Below are 24,980 nucleotides of genomic sequence, written 5' to 3' on the forward strand. Positions count from 1 at the left end.
TGTTGAATAAAGCGTGCAAATATGCCATCGATTGAATATCTTGTAAGCTGGACTGATTCCAAAAAGTTTGTGGCGTCCGCGATTAATGATATTCGCCATGACGAAGATTTCGTCGACGTCACGCTCAGCTGCGAGGGCCATCGAATTGGTGCACATAAGATTCTGCTAGCCGCTTGCAGCACGTATTTTAGAGCAGTATTCAAGGAGAACCCGGTTCAACATCCGGTGATCATCTTCCAGAACGTACAGTACAGCGATCTGAAGGCAATAGTGGAGTTCGTTTATCACGGCGAGACAAAAATCGCCTCGGATCAGATACACTCGTTTCTATCCACGGCCGAAATGTTATCTATTTTGGGGCTAACGGTTTCAGGGCAGAAACCGCAGCAGACGGATGCGCATAAATCCATCACCCAGCAATTGCTACAGTCACAGGAGGAGAAGACAGCGACCAAAACCCGTAATTCGAAGTCTTCCAATATGGCACCAACTTCAGTTACTGTACATGAATTACTTCAGTCCCAGATACCAACTAGCTCGAAAACAATAAATGTGCAAAAAATGCCGCATGTTTTGCAAGCACAACAGCAAGTAAATGTTAATGTTGCTCCCGATACGCAGCAAGTACATAAACAGCAAGAGGACGTAGAACAGCAACAGCAAAAGAAGCAACTAGAAGAACTTCAGCAGCTCATGGCTATGCAAGTGGAAATCATTAATGATCCAGCTACGCCGGATACACAACAACAAGCTGACCAAACTGAATGTAAGACAAAAAAAAAATTCACATTACCAAAAGGCATTTAGAATTATTTATATTTATTGATTGCTTGTCACAGTGGCAACTTTCCAGCTCGATCTTATGGACCTCGATCAACTCGATGTTATCGACGATGATGCTATGAACAATGGAAGCACAAATAATAACTCACTCATCCAAGGTAAGTAATTGGGAAACATTAAGGCAAAAACACGCAAACTTTCTTACGTTTTCTTCTTATCCGGCTATAACCGCTGGGCAGTCTTGGCCCGTGCCAGAGACCATGTTAATCTCTGTTGCTCTCTGTAACAGTTCGTTTCAACCCCCCGCTTAACTTAAGTTTAGTTTTATTTCAATAATCATTAGTAATCGGAGCGTCGACTTTTCTGATTGTAGATCCCCTGGAAAACATCGGCACAACCCATGCAGGCAAACTCTCCAACCAAAGTGCTCTCAGACCCAAGTGTTCCGACTGCCTGCGATCCTTTTGCAGCTCAAACGCCTTGGCGCGACATCAGAAGACAAAGCACACATACGCAAAGGCCTCCATTGTGTGCGCCATATGTGAAACAGACTTCAAAAGTAAATGGTCATTATCTTCGCATAAGTCAAAATACCACCGTGGAATCGCCGCAAAATCTGGGCTTCCCAGTAACGGAACGCAGTCTTCTGCTGCTGCCACCGGCCCCCGGCCAACCCAGAAACGCACTTCCAAACGCGCCACGATTTGCGCCACGCATCAAACCTCGTGACTTCATATAGAACTAAAACTGATCATGTTTTGATATTTGGAATGTACTTGGTCGGAATCTTTTTCAAATTTAAAATACATGGGGCAATTTGTGCAAAATAAACCTGGTAAGAAATGTGGAAAGCTGGCTAAGGAATAGTTATTTTTGGACTAAAACTGCTTCTCTTCTCTCCATATAATTTACATAGACCTGCGATTCTCCAGGTGCGATTCCCTAAGGTGTTCGGAGTCCTGATTGAGGATTTTAAGCAAACTGCATAGAGGAAGTGAAAGAAAGCAATAAAGAAGGGCGTTTTTCTATTGGGTTTGGTCGAGGTCCAATAACGTCCAGAACGGACACGTGCGAGCTCCCCATGCCACAGAAAATGGTTAACAGTTAAAAAGTTTGTAGAAATTCTAGCCAAAAATAGCTATATTCTTTTCAATTTGTTACTAGAACGAGTAAAGCTGTTTCGGGTAATGCTTTCTAAGGTTTTAGTGAAGTATATTAGGATGAATTTGTTTTCGTGAAGTATTATACATTTGTTCCTTTTTTGTAATTTTTTTAAAATTTCGTTGTATTTAACATGCATCCTGGTTATCAAGCTCTTTCAAGTAATTTCGGATGTCCCTCGTAATGTCTCTCAGTGTCTCCCAACCTGATTTTGGTGAAATGCTTCCTGCCACCGTACCACGACGGGTAACACGATGTGAAACATTTTAACCGTTAGTCAACCAACCAACGAAACAATACGCAACAACGAACGATTGTACGGACTTATTCTTAAATGTAGGGGTTCATTTATTTATTCTTTTGCGTTTTTTGTTTGCTTCACTAACGGCTAACTTTGTGCCAGTAATGTTTAAACAAACAAAACATACGAATAATAAAAATAATGCAAAGAAACGATCGACATGCGAACGAAAGTTGTAGACAGCACTAATTGAACGCATGTGCTGCGAGTGAAACGAGCAAACAAATGTCTCAACAAGCGTTTGAATTTTGATTTTGATTTTCTCTTCCCTCCATTGTGACGGGTTGTCCACATTTTTTTTACGAAAATAGAAGCTCGCAGTGTCGCACATGTCCGTTCCCATAACACTGGAACAATAAATAATCCTGACCACGAAAATCCTATTCCGTCACAGTTTTGTCTCCATGATTTGCTTTGCTATATTTAAACGCATAGTGTACGCTGCGCTACCGTTCAATTTTTGTTCACCCTTTGCGTATGTTGCGGATTGTAGAACTGGAGAGTTAAAGCGTACGGAGATGAGTTTATATTATAGTATGCTTAATAAAAAAAAAGCAGTCATTGTTTCATTCAAACACACCACACTGCACTGTGACACCGATAGCCGATCGTTGCCGTAAAGCGGTCAAACATTTCGTTACCAAAACTCGAACGCCCCTGCCTTGTGTTGCATTTAGGGCTGGTATTATTAACTGGATTGTGCACACGAAAGCAGCCGAAAATGGTTCGGCGTCTTGTATTAATTATCGTTTCTGAGCTTTTCTGTGTTGTAAATATTCTATATATCGGTGTGCTGTTCGCACAAGAAGCGCAACTGAAGGCTCAACACAGTACAAATGTAGCTTTGCTTCTTTGAAAAGGATCTCGACCGCATCGTTCTTAGACACTGCTTGAAACTACTTACTGTGCAGTTGGTTCACAGCGCATAGCGTTGGATTTTTCCCCTATCATGTTTCGTAACGGATTGCATCCTCTTACTCTAGTAGGTAGCGATTGATAGGGAAGTGCGCAAAACATTACAAAGGAAGATCAATGTAGCAGGCTTAAAAGGAACAGTAGCTCGATGGGCACAACAGGCTGAGAACGTAACAGGTTAACATCTACGCACGTACTATTAAATGCAGCTGCTGCGTGTGGGCAAAGACGGCTGAACAGCTTTACGGCTACCCTGTTATATCGGGGGTACACCTAGACCAGGGCGTATCAACATGAACTAATTTATATTTCTGCCAGACCTGCCTATAGGTACCGATTTATGCTGTGAATGTATGTAAAAACAGAAATGACGAATGGACATGTATCATCACTACAATTTACGGTAAACGTGTATTTTTGTGTCTGTTATGTATCAGCATAATAGCACACGAAAAAAATAATCAGAATCGTCGGTAAACCGTTAGAAACAAAAGGAAAAAAATGCATTTTAGAAACAAAAAGCATCCAATGCAATCCGATTAGTTGCCGCCGGTAGCATTCTTACTTTTTTGCCGTCTGTTTTCGACAATACATGCCTCCTGCTGTTACTACCAACCATTTTTTTTCTTATACCTAAAAACAAATTGATCGTAGACGGTAGTTTAGTACGTAAAAACGTCCTCATGAACACGTGATGCTTCCCCGTTTAGTTCTGTTCCCATCGTTGTTCTTCGCATCCATCCAACAGCTCATATTGTTTCACCTTTCTGTTCGCTTCACAATTTTGCGATGTGTATTGCGCCACTAATTTCGCCCAGTACGTTGGGAAAACCATTAAGAAGCAAGTAGGTAGAGAATTGCGATAAAATCTTAGTGTTTTCCACTCTGTCGACGTTTCCCTTTCCAATGCCATACTATATTTCGTTTTCGTTTGTTTTTTTCCATCAACTATCTCCATTATACTGTTCATTAGCCGTATATATTTGTATATATACACTTGCATATATCTAAGAGGGAAGCAAGCACGCGCCGCTTTGAGTATGCATCTCGTGTTCTCAAATGGTGCGCGTGCTATTTTGCGTTGTCAACAAATACTCGTCTGCTCCCCCATTCGTTATCGAAACAAAATATCAATGGATTCGTTATTTGCTCTTCATTTCTGTTCAGATACATGTGCTTGTATGTACGTTTGATTACATTTCGTTTCCTATTAACATATAGTTGTATTTAAATAAAAAAAAGAAAGCGAAAAAACATCATATAAAGTATTAGCGATTGCTCATTCGCATTTATATCTACGCGGCAGCATGGGACAGAGCGGACAGCAGCCGGTACACATTCGTTGCACAATACTCGATAGTCGCTCGCTCGTTCGACGCTTCTCATCTGGAGTGGTTGCGGCTACGGCTGTGACCGCCGGCAGATCCGAAATTTCGTCCCGAAATCGTAGGTAATTTGTTGGTTCTGTTTCCGGTTTATAAATAGTACATTAATTCTCTCCCGCGTTTGATGTCAACTTCAAACATGTCCACCGTGTTTGTGTCTGGGTACGATCGCGCTCACGTACTCTGGTCCATACGAATCATACTGTTTCTTGCTTATACTTCTAAGGATCTCTCCACGCAAGCCACACATCGTTGCATCATTCTAGTATCGTTGACACAAGTTTGAGGGCAATCTCGCCCGCCGAGGAAAGGTCGCGTTTCAACAAATAAGAACAATAAGAACAAATACGAAAGAATTAAAAATGAATAAACAAAAACGAAGGAAACAAGGCAATAGTTGTTCGCTAAACATTCTTCCGAAGACTACGTGACGACGGCTAGGAAAGCCCACGCGGCAGTTGGTTTCTTCCACCGTAGGATGAACGCTCGTTTACCTAGCTAAACTGTGACGGCCACATCCATAAACGGCTCCATCTCCTCTACTGAACTCGATCGGGGCTGACACTCGCGCGCCTTCTCTACTTCTTCCCATTACTGTCACCAAGTTGTTTGCTCGTACTGTTATGTGCATTGTTACGGGTACGATTTAGGACTCGATGCGCTTCTTATCCTTTCGCTTCTTCAAGAACGACGGCGTTCGTAGGCCTTTCTTTTTCTTCTTATCCTTCTTCGGTGATCCATCGGTTGAAATATCCTGCAGCTCAGAAGAAAAGAAATATTGTTAGAATATCTTCTGCTAAGAGTTGCGGCGGGATGCTGGTGTGGAACATCCTTTCCGATCGCAGTACACCATTCGCTCCTTACCTCTTTGCTGCTGTGGGAGAAGGTGCTCATGTGTGCATCGGATTGTTCGCCATTTTGAACTTGTTCGCCTGCAGGAAAAGTGAAGCAATTTGCACTTGAATTCATCGTGTTTTCAAACGTCCTTTGTTGTTTTACTACAAATGTGGCACACCAGATCGAATGCTAATACGTAAGACAAATGTATGTACACGTGGCACGTGCGTTACGAGCGACTACTGTTGTTCGGTGAACGGGCTTAACTCCTCCAGTTCGTTTCCCATCTGATCAACGACATGCTCAATTGACTCAAACACTTCACTCATATTATGTTCCATCTTGCTAAACATCTCATGGATTAGATCGATGATGGCCTCCAATATAGCGTTCGTTTCAACTACGAACGCTGACCCGTTATTGATGGTTTGAACTGGCATCGACGAAACATTTAAGGACTGGTCAGTATTGATATCCAAGTAATTGTTATTCAAATCCACACGCATATCTTCGATAGTGCACTTTGTCCCTTGTCGCTGACGAAAGTTGGTGCGATTCGATCGATTCTTCACGCGCTCCCACTGGTCACCAACACCACCTGAAGTGATGTGAGAAATGTCACGATACCAGGACCGATCCTTATGCTCCGGTAACACAACGGTTTCCAAAATGCTTTGCTTCATCCTCTTATGGTTTCGTAATCCCCAAGCCGGCGTCACGTGATTGATCGAACTTGGCATCACATGCCGGTAGTGATAATGCTGGAGTTCGTCAACACCAGTAGCGATCCGAAATCCGCTGTAATTATTCGTTCGGTACGTTGCATACGCTGCACCGCGGTCTTTCGCGGAGGGATGTAGGTAAAAATGTAATCATTGTTTGCATCCACAAGGAACAAACAAGAGACGTTAAAAAAACAAAGTGAACAAAGATTAATATTTGGAAAACGCAACAAAATAAACACATATCATGGAAGGGAAGGAAACAGGGTATGGACAGGGAGTCACACATTCCGCAACGGCGGTGGTTGTGATGGGCCACACTCATTGTGTTCCATACCAGATTGGTCGCTCCACTCAATGGCGCGGATCGAGGCATGACCTTCGCACATCTGTGCGTACTGCATACAACACTATTGACGCATAAAGGGGGGTTGGTTACGACAGTGAGTTCACGTTCATACTTTGTACGTCCCATGGTCAAGCTATGCTGGTTATTCCATCATTATTTCTTTTTCGTTGTCGTAGCTTTGTCTGGAACTAAACTATCTTCAAAGGTGTATTTGTCAAAGGTATAATGCTACACATGAAACATAAAATAAACAACATACATCTAATATACACATAGGGGACGGAGAATACTACGAATTGTGGGAATGAACATTTTCAATTGTTTTACACTTACCATCGCTTAGCACTACTTCTGGTTGGCTAGGTTTAGGCGCTTGTTTTGTTTCTATTCTCAGGACATGGTGTTCTGGAAAAGTAGAACAAACATGATAAATGGAAGAGGAGATTGTAAAACTGTGCGGAACGGAACTAGCAATTACTGCTCAACTAGTCCATCTCACTCACCCATTCCTACGTCTTCCTGTTCCGACTGGCTTGGGGGACTGACAAGCGAGGCGCCCTTCGTCGGACCGCTAATCTGCAGCGAGCTGAGCGCTTCCGATTCGGAGAAATCTGTGTCGTTGCCTGCAAAATGGTAGCCCAATTCAAACCAGTGTGTGGTCAGTCAGTGTGGTAAAGAAACGCAAAAAATGTTTGTCCTGCATACCATCGCCGTGTCGTTTCTTTTCGACCGTCTTCTTGTACTCGTTGAGCTCGTCGTCAGTAACGGAGTCGAACGGATTCTTCGCGTACGGTGCCTTGTAGACCGTGGCGTTGTGCTGATAACCACGCTGAATGATACCTTTCGAGGCGGCTCCCATCAGGACCACGTGATCGCCAGCAGCAGACACGGTTGCATCCTTCAGTCGGTTAGCCTCGTCCCATGAGACGCCCTCTAGAATGTGCGACTGTGGTCCGGCCGAAATTTTATCCGCACGACGATTATCTTTAATCTTCAGCGGAAACGGAAACGAAATAAATTAGCAAGAGTCAAGCGAAAATGACTCCATGAACCCCCCACTTACCTGTTGTTGAATTCTTTTAAATTCTCGGGGATTGGTGTTAGTGGGCACGAATTGGTGGGCGTGCTCTATTTTCACCGGTGTCGACGAATGTGTAGGGGACGGTTCGGCAACCCACTGTTTGGATGAATGAAAAAGGAATGACGAAACAGACGTTTCAGATTAGTGTGTTCGGTTCCTTTTCCGGTTAGGTTTTCATTCCAACTAAGACTGACACGATATTCAGAATGCATTGAACCATATATTTTAACGCCGGACTTTGAGCCTGATAATCTAAACTTCTCTATCAATCGAATACTTGGACAACGTAGACGCGCTCGCAACGAGAAAATGGAAATGGTCAGTTCCTACCGAAAAAAAACAGCAAATATTGTAGAAAACAAAAACACGAACAGCATATAGATTAGAACCACTGTCTAATTGCACTTTACTAGTGGATTTTTATTATTCATTGTTAATGCGATTGTAAAATTAACAACGTTCCGTTACTTCGGTGATCTCGTGCCGTGTTTTCTACTAATTGTGCTTCTTGCTAACAAAGATTTGTCTATATAGAAAGTGTGCAAAGACTAAAATAGCATCATTTAGTCGTCTTTTTTATATGGTTGCATTAAAAGCTGAATTAGTTCTAGCGATTAGTAATTCTGTCAGCTGGCCACGGCCCAAACCAAACACACACTACACCACACACACACACCCAAACATAAAAATCCAAAACTTCCAACTTGTTAGTGTTCCCATTTCGTCTGATCGTCTTCGATCGTGCTCTTCTTCGTTGATGTTTTGATTGCTGCAAAATCTTAACGTAACATACCTCATGGAAGAAAAAAATCTTTCATATACTGTTAATAGCAATGCTTTGAGTTTCCCAATGGCACAAAAATTTAGTAAATAATAGTGTACATCACCAAAAATAAATATCTTTGGCGTAAATGACTAGAAAAATGAATCCGGTCAACAAAACTGTCAAAACAAACACACTCAATGAAGCTGTCCACTAAATATTCACACAGAATCATTTGATCTAGTAAGCGGTCGAACAAAAACATATCATCCGCTCAAAACAAAATGTATTCTAAAATATTGTAAAAATATATCCAAAAATATATGTCAGTTGTGCAGAAAAAATAATTCTCACATTCTCTCGGATGGTTAGACGGATTGGAATGTGGTTCGTTAAAGTGTTAGTGTGAAAGAGGGAGAATCTAAGCGAGTATCAAAAGCGTAACGCACGAACGATCAATCTCTTTAGTTAGTTATTAATTCAAACTATACCCTGACATAAAGGCGCAGAACATTCGTCGTCGTAGAGGAGAATGTGTAGCGTATTACGGGGTATATCTTATTTTTCACACTATTTTCTGGCTTTCGGTTTTTTGCCTGTTGTTTAGTTAAGATTTCCTTCAATAGTTACAATCTCTACCTTAGTAATTTTCTTCGGATCAGGAGTACCGGTTTCTAGTACTTCGACTCTCTGGTAAACGTTCGGCGAGTTCAGCCAACGCGAACGATCTCCAACTTTGCGTGGATCTCCCTTGCGCCAGATTCTAAAACGAAACAATGCATGCACGGACGGTTGTTATTGAGGGGGGCCAAGTGTTGGACCGCTCGTGAATAATTACGGTGCAAATAACGTACCCTTGCTTGATAAATTCTTCTTCTTCAATAAGGTACCCTAACGACGACACTGCAGGCGGGACCTCGATGTCGTTGCGTGGTTTTGGAATGTCGCCCTTGATGAGCGGATTTCGGAAGATATAGCCGGTGCGGAATCCGGCGTTATCAAGCATACGCATTAGGGCCTCAAACTCGGAGCCCCCCACGCGCCACTTCGGAGTCTATCATGTCGGGGGGAAGAATTGAAATCAATTTTATCAACATTAGACAATTTACGAGATTTATGAAACATTGTGGAACTATTTTGTGGGTGCTTTTTGATCATACCTGCGGACGATGTCCTTCCTTGTTATCTGCATTTTGAACTGAGAGCGCTTCCTGCGTCTCCACGGATGGTTTACGGGCGGCATCGTAGATTGCTTTACGGGTCTCTTCCGGGATGAGTATTAAATTCTCTAGCCCAACCGGCAACAGCTTCAGTTGTGCCTCGCATGCATGTACCATGTGGTTCACGTGGTAAAATGCCTCTTCAATGGTCTCGCCACAGCACAGCGCTCCGTGGTTAGACAGCAGCAACACCTTCGACACTGGACCAAGGCTGCGTAACAGTTTATCCTTTTCCTCTGGTTCGTTGAGTGCTGCAAAATTAAACGATAGAGATATTATGCTTTGCCACTTTCCGGGTAACACTGATTTACATTGACTTAAAACATATTGCTTTACAGCGTATATAAATCGGATGCTTCCTTACCTCCAGCGTACGTGTGGAAAGCAATCTCACCGAGTAGCGCACTGTGCTTAGTGAGTGGTTGCAATCCTTGTTTCAGGGCCGATACGGCCGTCACCGCGTTTGAGGCTACATATATTGCACAACGGATATCCGGCCTGGCAGCATGGATGACGGAGTGTAGGGTGAACTCTGTGGAAACGAGAAACGATAGGCAATCAACGATCATGGGACTGACACCATTGTCCTTTCCGCGCAAAGGAGGATACTAGGATTTCTATTTGTTTGCAAACTTACGACTAGCGTTGATGCCGAAGTTGGTTGTTCCATGTTCGACGATCTGTCCTTGCATGTTCACCTTGTTGAGCGAACTGGCCGTGATCTCGTGGTAGAGCATGCCGTACGGATTAACGAGGAACAGTTCTTGGTCGGCATTCAGCCGGGCAGTGATCTGACACCCGATGCCTTGCGCCCAGCCGAACAAATCCATCAACCGAAAGGAAGCGGCCAGTTTGCAGCGTAAGATTTTTTCGCCTTTCTCGTAGCTCATCGATTCAACTCCTCGAATGTCGTTGATGGGAACGACACAGTTGGAGCTCTTGAACACCGAACCGATGCGAGCCGCTGGCATGCCCATAATGTCCGACAGTTGCTGCAAGATCGTCGATGACCCTTCACGCATCTGCCCATCGACGATGCGTTCTAGCTCCTCGCGGAACAACCGTGAGTTCATGATTGCCTCAACGCGCTTACGGCGTTCCATTTCACGCATATCCGCCTCAATGTCTGCCGGGCGGGGCTTACTGCTGCTCTCTTCCTCGGTTACCGTCTCAAGCCCACCGCCATTTGTGTGGATCGCTGCCGTTTCGGTTTCGGTTGCCATCCTGTAGATGAGACAACCAGTATCATTATTACTGTTCAAAACTCTTCACGAAATCAAACATAAGGTGATAGGCCTTAAATATCGACTTTAGCAATCGCCTACTTAAGCCGCCCGTTATGAAATGTCGCACTTTTTTGATATTTTACTTAATCCTTTTCGTTCGTTTTTGTTGAAAATTTATCAGCCAGCACTATCTCCCCCACCGATGGGACAATTTGTCAAAAGCGCACCCAAATTTTTGGGCGAATGGTACTGGAGAATGGGGTTCCGTTCCAACAAGTGCAAGCGACTGACAAATACTACTTCGTTGCGCATGCACAAACAGCACGGCGCTAAATTGTACGAGACGCAGCCACTCTGAACCTGGTAAATATATAGAAATGATGTCATCTCTATCAATCTATGAGTTCCACGGGTCATATTATGCTCTTGCGCCGCGCGCGCCCTCCCTCCCCTAGTTAGTGCTGCAGTTTTTTGCCTTTTCCGTTTTATGTTCCATTCAATCTCGTCACTTCGCCACCGCCTAAAGGTTGCACAAACACACTCACGCACACTGCATAACAGACCATCGGTCACACAATGACCGCATTCACTCCTATTTACGCCCGAGAGATGAGACTCTCTTATCGATACATGTATGTATAGCGCGTGACATATATATTATGCATACATAAAGCTATATGGCGGCACGAAGCGTGCGTGTAGGTTCGCGATGGGGAATTCGGAATCCTTAAAACTACGCACACAGCACTGCGCACGCATGTTCGAAACATCCCGCAGGCTATTGCTTCCCTTCCTACATCCGGACTCTTTGTCACCTTCAGCTTCATCGATACTATTTTCGTGCATTTTTTTTTTGCTTTTCGTCTTTGCATCGACCTAGCTGTTCTCCCTGCATCATCTTCTTTCGGTTTAATTGCGGGCACACAAAACGCACGCACGCATACAATCACAACGATACCGCTCTTGTATATAGCCATTTCCAATTTCGTTCCATGATACTATCGCACGGCGCGGCACGCCCATCCCGCTAGAGTCCCGGAATTGGTGGCTGATTTTTGACTCCATTCCGACCAGATTTCGCTGGCGGTGTTTTATCCGATTAATTTGCTCCCAACCCTTGCACATGATATCGTTGGTGAAGATAGATTGGTCACCCAAGTCACAACTTTCTCTTGGTGCTATTCACCTTTACGCAGTCGAGTCCGTCTCCAAAATTACGTTCAATTTCGCTTCGGCGTCTCTCAGAGCACTGTCGAAAATTTTCACACCCTCGAAATTGAAGGAACGCAAAAACGATGCGCACCGCCGCCAGCACCGGACGCTTGGTTATGGTGGCTGGTTCGTTACTGCACCATCCGACGGGTCACTCACTGCTAACGGTTAGCTCCCATATCCCAACCTTGCTTAATCCTGTGCAAGATGTTTGATTCGGCCGACCGTTACTAAACTTTCGACGTGGACTGAGGCACATTTTCGTTCGCTGCTAGAAATGTTGTGGTAATTATGTGTTTAATAATTAGGGTTTATAATAATGTTTACATGCTTACCTACACTATTATTTGAACTGTTTTGAAAAAGCCATACACTATTTTGAACTGTTTCTATTGAAGCTCAACCGCTTATCACGTTCGGTGAAGGTCAATACAAAAAGACAACAAGAAATTCTTTTGGTTTGCACTCTGACAAAATGGGAATAATTTTAAATGATGGCACGTGTTTTTGTTAATGTTACTATCTAAATAGTAACAGGTCATTTGGTTTCGAAAAGTAACGCCAACTGAGTTCCGGAAGGTCGATCCAACGACTTTTCAATACATTGGACGTTAGCAAAAATCTATTATTTTTCAGTTTTAGATAGAGCCCATATGATTACTGGAATTATTAAGGTTTTGTATAACCCCAGCTTCTACCGCCTTGATACAAGCTGCGAGCGAAATAGTTTCCTCAGACCGTAGAAAGACCTGATAGGTTAAGTTCGAGGCGATTTTGAACTTTCGGTGGCCTATTAGTATGACTGCCCCAAGTATGCTAGCCGATGTTGTTGGCAGGGCTGCTGAAGGTGGCGCCATCATGAATTTGGTCTTGTTTCCGTTTATCTGCAGACCGAGATTATCCGCGGCTTGCTCAATCCCTGCATAGGCTTGAGCTACATCGGAGAGCCGTCGACCTATAATGGTTATGTCATCAGCATAGGCCAGGATCTGGCTGGACTGGAAGTAGATTGTCCCTCCAGCACGATGTTGAATAGGAGGCAGGCTAGACCATCCACTTGAGGCAATCCGTTGGGGGTAGCAAAGGGATTGGAGAGCTTTCCATCCGCTTTCACATGGCTTGTGACATTGGTCATGGTCATTCTTACAAGTCTGGTAAGTCTGACCGGTATTCCGAAACAAGTGATGATCTCATACAATTTGACTCTGGCTATGCTATCATATGCGGCCTTGAAATCGATGAAGAGGTGATATGTGTTCTCAAGGATCAATTCAAGGGTCTGCCGCATGGTGAAAATCTTATCAGTGGTAGACTTTTCTCTTCTAAATCGTCCCCTTGAAGTTGCCAACGTATGCGACTAGTCGTTCGTGCAGAACAAGGGAGAAGATTTTATAGGCGGTATTGAGCATCATTATACCCTTATACTAGTTACCCTTTAGTAGTTACTAAATAATAGCCTGTCCCCCATCAACTTTATTCGCAAATCTTCAATTTCAATTTGTTTTTTTTTATTGGTATTTCATTAACACATTTACGTTTCATCGTGAAAGCTTGCGTGTACTAGATATTATCATTCCACCTCGATAGATCGCATTAGACCGGTAACAATTCATTGCCTCACAATTGCGAAACCCAAATTAAACCGATTCGAGGGCGGACGATGAACCTACAGTAAAGTATGCTTGTAAAAATAATGCCAATTCGTTTGCAAATTTCTCCCTTCTACAGATATGTTTTTTTAGTTTCATCATCCGCAAAAGTAAAAAAACTGGATACTAAAAATAAACGATGAGAAAAATTAAACAAAGTCTGGCAGCTTATGAGTGCCGATGATTGCTAGTGGAGCTTTGAAGGATATTTCTTTTCCTAGGGCATTTTTGGCAGTTTGTAAGCCAAAGCAAGTTATTCAAATGAAATTAGATTCAAAGAGATCGACGAAGGTTCCGTGGGTTTGGAAGTAGTCACTAGTTTCAGTGCGGCCAACCACCGGTTGGCTGAGGCGTGCGAGCCGGACTTGAAGCGATAAGCGTGACCATGTTGATAGTTGACCAACTGGAAAAACTCATTCTGCGCTGGCATCTCGGACTCCTCGGCTGTCCAGCCTTCGAGTGGGAAAATTTTTGATGGTTCCTTCTTGAAGTTGCTTCTTTCGTTGCTAAATAGTTTAAAAGAAATCAAAATAAATTTCACACATTAACCAAGCGTAAGACATGATACATAACGTACATACATAATGTACAATAAATAAAAAAAGCTTTACCCTTTAAATGTTTTTGGTGGAAAATAAATCATCGTGTTGGACCATATTAGTACCCAGTACCGCTGCCATGAAGCTACGGTAGGTTTACGCCCATACTTTAGGACAGTTTTTCGCTTCAAGTACCCTTCAACCAGATTGGTGCTTGTAATTCCATCTAATTCAACTAGTCGTAGTGCGGTCGGCGTCTCGTCTTCTAGCCTCATTTTTCCCGATTTTAATTGCCGGCTACCGAGGGTGGTCGACTGTTCGGAAGATCTGGGATAAAAAATGCTGAAATACGGAAGACAAGACTTTTAAGCACTGTTGGAAAAACCGTCTACCGAATCGTCATAGAAAGACATACTTCGTCCCTAAGCTGTAGCATTTCCTGTGCCCGGGAATGAACTGACGTGCACTGGACGTCGTCGGCATGTCGTTGTTGACGGAAGACGTACTTTGCCCCGTAACATCGTTATCCAACGGAGCCATCACCGTTACACTTCTTCGTGCACTATCATTATGGTCTGATTTGGGCTTCGGTAAACGTACGATGCCTGCGGCTCCAGAGGCACTAGCGGTCGGCTCGAGGTTAAGAGATTTTCTGTAAACCAAAACAACGATTACGGCTACTGGTGCGTTTTTGAGTGTGCTGCGAGTCATCTTACTTGTATTGATCCTCCTCAAATATGTTTTGCAGTTCGTCGATGTACCGCCGCGATTGCAGATAGCGCAGCGTCGGCTGTATCGGACTTATGAAAGAATAGTTGGAACTTTGGTAGCTAGACAACACCCTCAGTACGTTGTTCATTTTAGTTTCGCGTGCGTGACACTCCTGAGCTTTATGGCTAGGATGCATCAGATCGATGTAAATAATATCCGTGAGAAAAATGCCTACCGTGCGAATGTGTGAAATTAATGGAATTAGCGTGAGTAGGTAGAATGAGGGATCGTTGGCACTTACCTAGATATGGTATGCCGGGGAGCTTGAATTGATTGATGTAATTGCGCAGTGCTGTCCAATTGTCGCTCTCATCGAACAACTGGCCCAGCCGATCCAACTGCTGCTGATCTTTGCGCGAAACCAACAACCAACTTTCCTTCAACCGGTGCACACTGGCACTTTTCAACGCCGATATGACCGCAAACAATGAGTGAAGGTTGTTAATATCGTGCAACTTTTTTGCCACCTAAAGCAATCCGTTCCGTTCAGATATGAAATCGAAAATGAGAATGTATCCCGTTTACTTCCCTCGACCTTGACCTGATGACATACCTTAATGAAGTGGCTTATAATCTCGGCACGATCCTTCGGGCTAACCCCGTTGAGTATTTCCTGCACAGTCCAGAACGTTGTATGATTGAAGCGCTTTGTGAACGCCACCACATTTGGAGCCAGCGTGTGCTTGTTTTTTTTTGTCCAGCCGCAACCGGTCAGTTCGTCGGGTTGTATTAAGTTAAACGTTGGAAAATCTAGCAGCGTTATCTGACTAGCTAGCTCGGCCGGTGATACCTGCTGGCAGCTGAACACGATCGAACCGACATCGCTAATCGTTGTGTTTGGCGGCAGGCTATAGGATTTCTTCGAATAGCTATGCCACGGTCTGTGTGGAGAGGAACTAGTCAGTTATTGGCCACCTCCATTCGGTTAAGCAGCTGAGTGCGGTGAGCCTTACCTAAATGATGAAGTCGTTGAGCAACCATCGTTAAGACTTTCGATAGATCCTGCGGCTGCTTTATGGCACAAATGTCGGTCGTCCAACAAGTGACGATCCTTGCGTTCGTGTTTACGTTTGGTCTCTTCGATCAGCGGCTCATCGATCGCCCCATCTAGCCCGACCTTTTCTGCTGGTGGTACTGACTGGTGCTGATGCCGGCATCCGGTCGTACCGTTGGAGAAGAATCGTGCACTTTCATCACCATCGTCTCCATCGAACGATTCGTTGCTGTCCCCTGTCGCCGACGTTTTGCGATTGCCTTTCTCCGGTCTCCCTACCTTGCCTTTGCACGTATGTTTGTCTGCTTGTTCACGAGGTATTTCAGAATAGCGCATTATTTGGTACCGTACTCCTACGTTGCGGCAATGATCATCGTACTCTATCGGGATACGAAGCAGTGGTACGAGTTGCAATTTTTCAATCCTATCGTCGGGTAGCCAGGTACACTAATGTGTTATTGTTATGCATGTACGAATCCTGGAACCTCACGGAAGTGTCACGGGCAAATGCATTTACTTCGGTCTGTTGGAGGTTCTTGAGTGGTCTAACGCCAAAGTTTGTTTAACAAAACGTTCGTCGCACGCAACGCATTATAAGAGTGCAATGGTGTAGTTAGTTTATTTTCCCTAAAATTCAACAGAACCAACGAAAACGTAATTTTGTTGGCCTTTCCTAATTCATTGCTATTCGACCGTCGGTTGTAAACCCAGATTAACGTCAAAGCGAAAGGTTGATAGATAGTTTCTACTTGTCGATGGACGATTAAATGTCTTTTTTGTTCGATTGTCCGAGACTGTATTCGCATAATATTTATGAAATAAATGTACAATACAACACCGTTAAGAATGAGTTTAAAGAGCCGCAGTTAAAAACATACACTACTGGTTCTGGTCTCGGTCAGCGCACAGAGGTCGTTTGTTTGCATTCTCTACGCACCTTGGGATGTGAACAAATTTTCCTTGAATGTTGGCAGAACCGGGCACCATCTCTACTGTCATCCTGTTCGCTCCAGAGCGTTGGGCTTTCGGTGCCCTGTGCTTCTCGTTCGCTCGGGCTATCTCGCACACGCACACTGAGCTTCCACACACTCCACTCCTCTTCGCAGCGACGGAGGAGCACGGCCGCAGTAATTCTCCTATGGGCAAAGACATTTTCTTTCATAGGAGTACTCACGTCGAATTGTGCACGGCCGAACAAATTCCTTTTTCCGGCTCGAGTAATCGATTACCAGCTTTGCGAAAACAGGCGCGCCTCGCGGAGGAACGGTACGGAAGCGGAAAAGCAGTGAAAATGTGCAGTGTTTGAAGCTGGCAATCTGGTCAACGCTGTCTAGTAGCCATCGGACGGGGCGCTGATGCATAATTCACACTGTGCAGTCGGCTGGTACTTGGCGTGGAAAAGAATTTCGCTTTTGAAGAACGATTCTGCGTTTGTGAACACGGATCACCAGTGAAAAGCGTCTTTGAAAAGCAGGTACGTGCGGTGGCGGCGGCACGGTGTTCAACGTCACAGAGTGCTGTGCGTGATGTGGTGGAAAGTGTGAAAAACCGTATCCCCGAAGCCCCCTTTTCTTTCTGCGTTTGCTTAACGCAATTACTCTTCAAAAACAGTACCGCGCCTTGCATGTGGTCGCAAAGTGGTTGCTTGCTCCGATCTGGGGCAGAAGTGAGCGAAAAAAACGAAAATATGTACGTATATTTGTCCCTTGCAAGGATGATCACGATCTGCAAATAATTACATTATCCATTTTACTGCTTCGCGTACCTTGATCCTTTTCTCCTCCTCGGTGCTTATGGAAAACCGTGCACTCGAACACACACACACACGCGTCGGCACATACACATAAATCTATGGTGACAACGATAGCAGCATACGATGAAAAGCAAATCTAAATCAGCATCCACAAACGACAGCAGCAGCAGCAGCAGTGGAAGTGGAAGCGACAATTACATCAACAGCAGCAGCACCTATGTGTCGACGTGTGGGCCTCCTGCAGCAACCGGAACGGGCGGTGTGGGCGGAAGCATGAACGGAAGTAACAAAATGCCCAGCAGTAACAGCGGCAGCGGCTGTTCGGGAACTGCAGCAGCAGCCGCGTCCATAAGTTGTGCGGCTTCCTCTGGCATGGCCGCCGACGACCAACAGCATTCGGTGAACAATCATAGTAACCACCAAAATCATCGCAATCAGCAGCAGCAGCAAAAATCTGGCAGTTTCAGTGGATGTAGTAACAAGCCTCACATTTCGTTGGACAAATGTGACGAGTTTCAGTTCAAGGTGCCGACGGAGGCGCCGGTTTTCGAACCGTCAGAGGAAGACTTTAGAAATCCTCTGGTGTACATCAACAAAATACGACCGATGGCGGAAAAGTATGGAATTTGCAAAATTCGACCCCCGAGTGTAAGTGTATCAATAGGGTAGGGGGAGGTGGAAAACGTTTGTTTGATCTATAAAAATATTGGCAACGCACACATCTATAGCCGGAATTATGTTTTGTGATGATTCCTGATGAAAGCTGTGTACGGGCGGGGTGGTTGCTGACATATTTTTCCTGTGATTAGACAAACGTTGCTAGGCGACAAGCGATGCGGTTGTTAGGATTGAGAAATAATAGAAATAGTAACCTTTTTTTTCGTATTGTATTTGTCTTTTTTTGTGTCCCCATGCGCAGTCCTGGCAGCCACCGTTCACAGTGGATGTGGAGAAGCTCACCTTCACGCCCCGTATCCAGCGTCTGAATGAGCTGGAAGCGGAAACTCGCATTAAGTTGAATTTTTTGGATCAGATTGCCAAGTTTTGTGAGCTGCAAGGTACAACGCTGAAGATACCGATGGTCGAGCGAAAGCCCCTCGATCTTTACACCCTCCACAAAGTCGTCAATCAAGAGGGCGGTCTCGAAATTGTCACCAAGGAACGGAAATGGTCCAAGGTGGCGTGCCGTATGGGCTATCAGCAGGGCAAAAGTGTCGGCTCGAACCTCCGTTCGCACTACGAACGATTGCTGTATCCATTCGATGTGTATCGCTCGGGCAAAGTGGTAGATCTGGCGAACATTGAGCCGGATCCGACGGAGGACTGTGAGTACGAGCCACACTGCATCGAGTCGCGTCAACAAGTGCAACCACCACTGATTGCCGCTCGTCGCTCGCAGCGCTTCGCCCAGCAGCAGCAGCAGCAGCAGCAGCAGCAACAGCAAAACAAACAAGCAACGGGAAGCGGTAGTAGCAGCTGCAGTTCCGGTGGTAGCATTCGTGGCTCGTCTGAGGAATTGTCGCCGGTGAAAAAGGAATTGCGCCATCGGAGCATGTTGGAGTTTGCCAACAAACTGACTGCTGCACGAGGTGGTGGGGAAGCGAACGGTGGTGGCGGGGTTACAGGCACCAAGGATGAGAAGGGCACAGGAGGAGGACACGGGTCGATGGGCTACGATCCGATGGCCAAGTACATCTGTCACATGTGCAACCGCGGCGATGTCGAGGAATCGATGCTACTGTGTGATGGTTGCGATGCTTCGTACCACACTTTTTGTCTGATGCCGCCACTGCAGGACATTCCCAAGGGCGATTGGCGCTGTCCGAAGTGCATAGTGGAGGAAAACACAAAGCCGGTCGAAGCGTTCGGTTTCGAACAGGCGCAGCGCGAATACACGCTGGCACAGTTTGGCGAGATGGCCGATCAGTTCAAATCGAACTACTTCAACATGCCCGTCCACCTCGTACCGACCGAGCTGGTGGAGAAGGAGTTTTGGCGCATCGTGTCGTCGATTGATGAGGATGTTACGGTCGAGTATGGAGCGGACCTGCACACGATGGACCACGGCAGTGGCTTTCCGACCAAAGCCTCCCCGTATGTATCTGCCAACGATCAGGAGTATGCGGAGTCATGCTGGAACCTAAACAACTTGCCGGTCCTGGACGAATCGATCCTCGGGCACATTAACGCCGACATCAGTGGCATGAAGGTACCGTGGATGTACGTCGGAATGTGCTTTGCCACGTTCTGCTGGCACAACGAGGACCACTGGAGTTACTCGATCAACTATCTGCACTGGGGAGAACCGAAAACGTGGTACGGAGTGCCGGGCAGTCGAGCGGAGGACTTTGAGCTGGCGATGAAATCGGCCGCCCCGGAACTGTTTCACTCGCAACCGGATCTGCTGCATCAGCTGGTTACGATTATGAATCCGAACATTCTGATGAACGCTGATGTGCCCGTCTACCGGACGGACCAGCAGGCGGGCGAGTTCGTAGTCACATTCCCGCGGGCATATCACGCCGGCTTTAACCAGGGCTATAATTTTGCCGAGGCCGTTAACTTTGCTCCAGCCGACTGGATGAAGATGGGCCGCGAGTGTGTTAACCATTACTCGAAGCTGCGTCGTTACTGTGTCTTCTCGCATGACGAGCTGGTCTGTAAAATGGCACTGGAGCCGGATCGGCTGAACCTCGGCATTGCTACCGCATGCTACATCGATATGGCGGAGATGGTCGATACGGAGAAGAAGCTGCGTAAAAACCTTCTCGAGTGGGTAAGTATGGTGGTCTCATGCCGGTTTCCGGTCCGGATTCCGGTTCCTACATTGTCTCTTTCCATTCCCGCAGGGAGTGTCCAACGCGGAACGCGAAGCGTTTGAGCTACTGACTGATGACGCTCGGCAGTGTGAAATTTGCAAAACCACTTGCTTCCTGTCGGCCGTGAACTGCAAGTGCACCACGAACCTGGCCTGCCTTCGCCATTTCGCCGAACTTTGCGAATGTCCTCCGGAAAATCACACGCTCAAGTATCGCTACACGCTCGACGAGTTGCCGCTGATGGTCCAGAAGCTGAAGGTCAAGGCGGAGTCGTTTGAAAAATGGCTTTTTCGTGTGCGTGACGTACTCGACCCGTCGGTTTCGAGTAGCATCACCCTCGAAGAACTGCAGAGCATTGCGCACGAGGCGGAAAGTCAAAAGTTTCCAAACAGCGTCATCCTCGAGCGACTGAACTTGTCGATTCTGGAGGCGCAAAAGTGCATTACCGTTATTCAGCAGTTGGACATTAACAAGATACGGACGCGAACGAGAAACTCGCTCGAGTGTGCGAAGTACAAGCTCTCGATGGATGAGCTGGAACTGTTCCTCAATGAGATTAATGCACTACGCTGTGTGATTCGGGAGGGTGACAGTGTGCGCGAGTTGCAAAGGATCGGTCAGGAGTGGCTGCGGCAGGCGGATAAGGTACTGAAGCTGAGGTTTAAAGACACGAACGTACAACAGTTGAACCAACTGATCGAGGAGGGTGCCGCATTGTGCATCGAGCTGCCACAGATAGCGAAACTCCGGGAACGACTGACGCAGTACAAGTGGTACCGGCAGTCGCGAACCCTGCGGGAGAATACGATCGATCGGATGTCGCTCGAAGAACTGAAGAAGGTGGTCAACGAGGGGATGCAAATAGCGCCACATACAGTATTAGAGAAGGAGCTGTCACAGTTACACGGCATAATGCTCCAGGTAGGTCATTTAAACGAAATAACGCTCAAAGTTGTGATTTCATCGACCGTCGTTCTTTTTTGTGCAGGTCGTCGATTGGGAACAGTCCGCTAATCAATGCTTCAAAACGGAAACTCAACACAAAATCAGCGAAATCGATAGTCTGCTGGAGCGGGCCCACAACATCGAGGCTTACCTACCGCTCGCTCCGCAGCTGAAGGACGCACTGCACAAATCGAAGGAATGGCTGCACGCCATCGAGACGCTGGAGAGCAGCAAAAATTACAACTTTTTCCATACGCTCCAGAACCTTGCCAATCGGGCGAAGCTGTTGCCGGTCGAAATGGAGAGTAAGCTGCTGTGTGAGACCATTCTCGATTCCACCACCACCGGTGGTGGGTGTTACAATAGAAACGGCGGCCAACGGCTTCTGTTCAATTCGATGGGCTTTATTGGGGCTAGTGGCGATGCGGCCGAACAGCGCAATACGGTGGTGGCGTCATGCTCATCTTCGTCCTCGTTCTCGTCGTCGCTGAAGCGCAAACGAATTGGTTCGATCTCGAACGGAGATGATCAGCCCCTCGCCGGTGCCTGCATGGAGATGATAATGAAAAAGATCAAAGAGGACAGTGGCATCGGCGAGCACGACAAACGGTTGTTGAGGGCGAAACTGGTCCTAAACTGGACCGATGAAGTTGATAAAATGGGCGTAAGTACAATACATCAACGGGAGCGGACGGGTGATGGCAGCAAGGGCGTTGGTGACACGGTAGACGGTGTCATCTATCACTGTGTTACGTGCTACGAGATGGCAACGAAAGCCAATGCGATGCGAAAGTACCGGCGTAGGCAGCACCACAACTGTCGCCATCACGAGCGACACCATCATCAGCGGGCGTCGAGGCAAGAGCAGAAACTAAAACAGTCGCAAGAGGAACAACAGCCACAGCCGGTGGTTTCGCACGGTGGCACCGAAAGCATATCCTCGTTTGGGCAGCTGCTGCAGATAAAAACGCTGAGCGATGAGGATTTTCCTCTAGATGGGGCCGCCACCGCCAGCAGCTTCGACGATTTTTCTCTCAAATTCGACGAGCGTTACGACGAAGAAGAGGAGGAACCGGACGATGATGCGGAAGATGATGTGAAGGAGGAAGTGGACGAAGAGGACGAAGAGAGTGTGGCGGGTGAGACGAAGCTCTGTCAACTGGGAGAGAATGGCTGCAACGGTTGCAAGCATCCTGCTGATGCAGCGCCACCGGAGTACAGGGGCAACGAGGTTAATGGAGGATTTAAGAACAGTAGTAGTACTGGGAAGGTAAAAACTGAGCCCCCTGAAGATCCAACAACAACCAACAATGACGAGGTAATGGACCAAGTCGCTAGTGCGGAGGCTAAATCACGAAACGGTACGAAAGCTGGGCCCACGTCGTCATCATCACTGTCCGTATCCTCGACATCAATGAAAACAACGGTATTGAGCGCCAACACCGCTTGGGCCGACAGTTCTAGTCAGTCGCTTGAAATTTCACTATCGAGCACGAGCCGCAATCCATCTAATTCGAATGGCAAAAGCAACAGCACGGCGAATGCCTACCACCAGCAGCAGCAGGACAAAAGGACCCAGGAGCACCAGCAGCAATCCAGCAATCTTACACCGGGATTATGATAAACCGATTCGTTTAGCCGACAACGCTTCACGAACTCCGCGGTCGACGCAGTTGCTCCACTGCTGAGTGATCGAGAAAGCGAACCGGTATTTGTGAATGGTTAGCAGAGTTATACTCTGCCATAAACATGGACCCATGCGTGTGAATAGCACGAAGAGCACATCTGCTGTATCCTGTTGGCTCGAGTATATCCGTAGACTCCACCATAGGCCCACCTGAATCCTGTTCCCTGTCCCGTGTACCGGAGGGTGTAAAATTGAACAGTTTGAGAACGATTGACAGGATGTAGGAAAAAGAACGGAAGGAGAACAGTGATTGAAACAAGAACAAACTGATCTTTTGATGACGGCGGAGGGATAATGATGATAGCGGTTTGGATAAATTATTAGATTCTAGCATATTTTTTAGTACATAAGTAAGGGCATCTGCTGATTGGGGACGTGGAAGCGACGCTGGGATGGTTAGGTCATCATCATCATAGCAGTAAACACTTACGAAACCAAGCATGTAGCAGTAGGTTAGTCATCCCTGTATGCGGCACAGATGAGCAACAAATTTTGTTCTAGTACGTGTACCTCACTAGTTCAACCATCTTTTGTAGTGCAGCTTGGACTACTTGGAGGACGTTTCTTAGCCTTAAACACTGGGTTATTACACTGTTTGGTATGCAAAGCGGTTAGTCACCATTTGTACGAAAGAATATTGTATATAAAATGCTTTTAATAGACATTTCGTTCCCACTAGATGGCCTCTGTTTTTTTGTTGTTTGGACTTGGAAACCATAAAAAATATCACACTCAAGTGAGCACGGTGTATTGAGGAATTCATTCAACCTTGCCGCTTTCAAAGCAATGATTAACATATTAGAACTGTTGAGATAACTGATCGTTTTATGGTAATACTGAAACATAAATAATTTACACTGGAGTGCGCTTCAAGTAAATTGACTCATGCGTCTGGGCATTTTTGTCCTTCTCGTTCCAATAATTATATGGGTTATTTGAAGTGCGTGGGAAAATCACATTTCGTGAAAGACTCACAGAACACTAAAAATCCCAAGTTTGAAGTTATGAGAGGATGGAGGGGGGATGAGAGGGGAGAGGAGGAGGAGAGGAGAGGATTGAGGGCAGGCCAGGACCACTCGGCGGTTGTAGTTGCTGGATAAGAAGCCGAGATTCAAAGGTAAGTAGTGATTGAAGCGTTTAATCTCGATATTGATCTGCGTTCGCTGATCATTTTCACATTGTGTGTAGTTTGGGTTTTTGTTTTTCTGGAATTGGTAGCCGAATTAATTCGAATCAGTTCGAATCTGGATAACCTACTTCACAGCTTACCTGTTCTTTTATTAGGGACATATGACATAGAACATGAAAAGAATGTAGTGGTGTGCATAGTAAAAAGTAGCAAGGAAGCCATTGGTGGGATCATGTGATCATCGAACTGTATAGAATTCAAAAATGCAATGAAATTTCGGTTTAAAATGAACAGTAGAGCTATTGTAAATACAAACAATTTCATTTTTATTAACATATTTCTTAGTTCCTTGCTTTATGTTTTGTTTGCTGTTGGGTTCACAATGATTTTGACATCCTGTGTTGACTGCTTCAGTTTAGCTCGTACACGCAAGTTATCGTCTATAAGATTCATGTGCCTTAATTTATTTATCTGATTACCAATTTCATTAAACAGTGTCTCTCTTGTACGAATGTGTCCATGCCATTGGGTCGCCTTAGCCGACTGCAGTGAATGCTTGTTAAGTGTATCATGTACTGGTTTCTATTGCAAATCGTTCCGAATGTTACATTGGGTTGGATTTTTATTGATATACTTTTCTTTAGTTTTAGTTATTTTATGTAAAATCAAAAGAGGGAAGTTTTCCATATTTCTGCGCCGGGTGAACAGTAGTACTATTTGGAATTTTTAACTCAGCTTT

At 45.6% G+C, this 24,980-nt stretch overlaps 4 protein-coding genes across 6 annotated transcripts; 2 read left to right on the plus strand and 2 right to left on the minus strand.

The window, feature by feature from the left end:
* Window positions 1–21: 21 nt before the first annotated feature.
* On the plus strand, window positions 22–2,752 carry LOC128278877 (protein abrupt-like). Its single transcript, XM_053017604.1, has 3 exons — window positions 22–766; window positions 840–941; window positions 2,739–2,752. Exons 1-3 carry the CDS (start codon window positions 22–24, stop codon window positions 2,750–2,752), a joined length of 861 nt encoding a protein of 286 aa, XP_052873564.1.
* On the minus strand, window positions 2,270–12,011 carry LOC128268749 (protein hu-li tai shao). 3 transcript variants are annotated; one of them, XM_053005947.1, is made up of 12 exons: window positions 11,930–12,011; window positions 10,155–10,741; window positions 9,882–10,049; window positions 9,458–9,768; window positions 9,152–9,351; window positions 8,937–9,060; window positions 7,517–7,630; window positions 7,159–7,444; window positions 6,957–7,076; window positions 6,787–6,858; window positions 5,410–5,477; window positions 2,270–5,299 (listed from the first exon to the last, which is right to left on the minus strand). In XM_053005947.1, the coding sequence occupies exons 2-12, from the start codon at window positions 10,738–10,740 to the stop codon at window positions 5,192–5,194; spliced, it is 2,157 nt and encodes a 718-aa protein (XP_052861907.1). In that variant the 5' UTR covers window position 10,741; window positions 11,930–12,011; the 3' UTR covers window positions 2,270–5,191. The 3 variants fall into 3 exon arrangements, with proteins under 3 accessions (XP_052861907.1, XP_052861906.1, XP_052861908.1); XM_053005946.1 differs by having other exon boundaries at window positions 2,270–5,305; XM_053005948.1 differs by lacking the exon at window positions 11,930–12,011 and having other exon boundaries at window positions 2,270–5,305; window positions 10,155–10,743.
* Window positions 12,012–13,494: 1,483 nt separating this feature from the next.
* Window positions 13,495–16,302, minus strand: LOC128278001 (ras-specific guanine nucleotide-releasing factor RalGPS2-like). The gene is made up of 7 exons (XM_053016626.1): window positions 15,868–16,302; window positions 15,468–15,795; window positions 15,156–15,381; window positions 14,860–15,085; window positions 14,559–14,795; window positions 14,216–14,485; window positions 13,495–14,110 (listed from the first exon to the last, which is right to left on the minus strand). The coding sequence occupies exons 1-7, from the start codon at window positions 16,242–16,244 to the stop codon at window positions 13,858–13,860; spliced, it is 1,917 nt and encodes a 638-aa protein (XP_052872586.1). The 5' UTR covers window positions 16,245–16,302; the 3' UTR covers window positions 13,495–13,857.
* Window positions 16,303–17,784: 1,482 nt separating this feature from the next.
* LOC128275080 (lysine-specific demethylase lid) lies at window positions 17,785–23,782 on the plus strand. The gene is made up of 4 exons (XM_053013467.1): window positions 17,785–18,309; window positions 18,581–20,437; window positions 20,511–21,401; window positions 21,469–23,782. Exons 1-4 carry the CDS (start codon window positions 17,785–17,787, stop codon window positions 23,044–23,046), a joined length of 4,851 nt encoding a protein of 1,616 aa, XP_052869427.1. The 3' UTR covers window positions 23,047–23,782.
* The last annotated feature ends 1,198 nt before the right edge of the window (window positions 23,783–24,980 follow it).

Source organism: Anopheles cruzii, chromosome 2 (genome assembly GCF_943734635.1).
Source record: "Anopheles cruzii chromosome 2, idAnoCruzAS_RS32_06, whole genome shotgun sequence".
NCBI lineage: Eukaryota > Metazoa > Arthropoda > Insecta > Diptera > Culicidae > Anopheles > Anopheles cruzii.

Bases quoted from the DNA above. Each gene is read 5' to 3' on its own strand.
- LOC128278877 (XM_053017604.1), top strand. From the start codon at position 22: ATGCCATCGATTGAATATCTTGTAAGCTGGACTGATTCCAAAAAGTTT. The intron at 767-839 runs GTAAGACAAAAA...TGCTTGTCACAG, and splicing joins ACAAGCTGACCAAACTGAAT to TGGCAACTTTCCAGCTCGAT.
- LOC128268749 (XM_053005946.1), bottom strand. From the start codon at position 10,740: ATGGCAACCGAAACCGAAACGGCAGCGATCCACACAAATGGCGGTGGG. The intron at 9,352-9,457 runs GTATGATCAAAA...CCGACATGATAG, and splicing joins AGGAAGGACATCGTCCGCAG to ACTCCGAAGTGGCGCGTGGG. The intron at 7,631-8,936 runs GTAGAGATTGTA...TCATCCAAACAG, and splicing joins ATCCGAAGAAAATTACTAAG to TGGGTTGCCGAACCGTCCCC.
- LOC128278001 (XM_053016626.1), bottom strand. From the start codon at position 16,244: ATGCGCTATTCTGAAATACCTCGTGAACAAGCAGACAAACATACGTGC. The intron at 15,796-15,867 runs GTAAGGCTCACC...CTCTCCACACAG, and splicing joins TCAACGACTTCATCATTTAG to ACCGTGGCATAGCTATTCGA. The intron at 15,382-15,467 runs GTATGTCATCAG...GGATTGCTTTAG, and splicing joins TTATAAGCCACTTCATTAAG to GTGGCAAAAAAGTTGCACGA.
- LOC128275080 (XM_053013467.1), top strand. From the start codon at position 17,785: ATGAAAAGCAAATCTAAATCAGCATCCACAAACGACAGCAGCAGCAGC. The intron at 18,310-18,580 runs GTAAGTGTATCA...CCCCATGCGCAG, and splicing joins GCAAAATTCGACCCCCGAGT to TCCTGGCAGCCACCGTTCAC. The intron at 20,438-20,510 runs GTAAGTATGGTG...CCATTCCCGCAG, and splicing joins GTAAAAACCTTCTCGAGTGG to GGAGTGTCCAACGCGGAACG.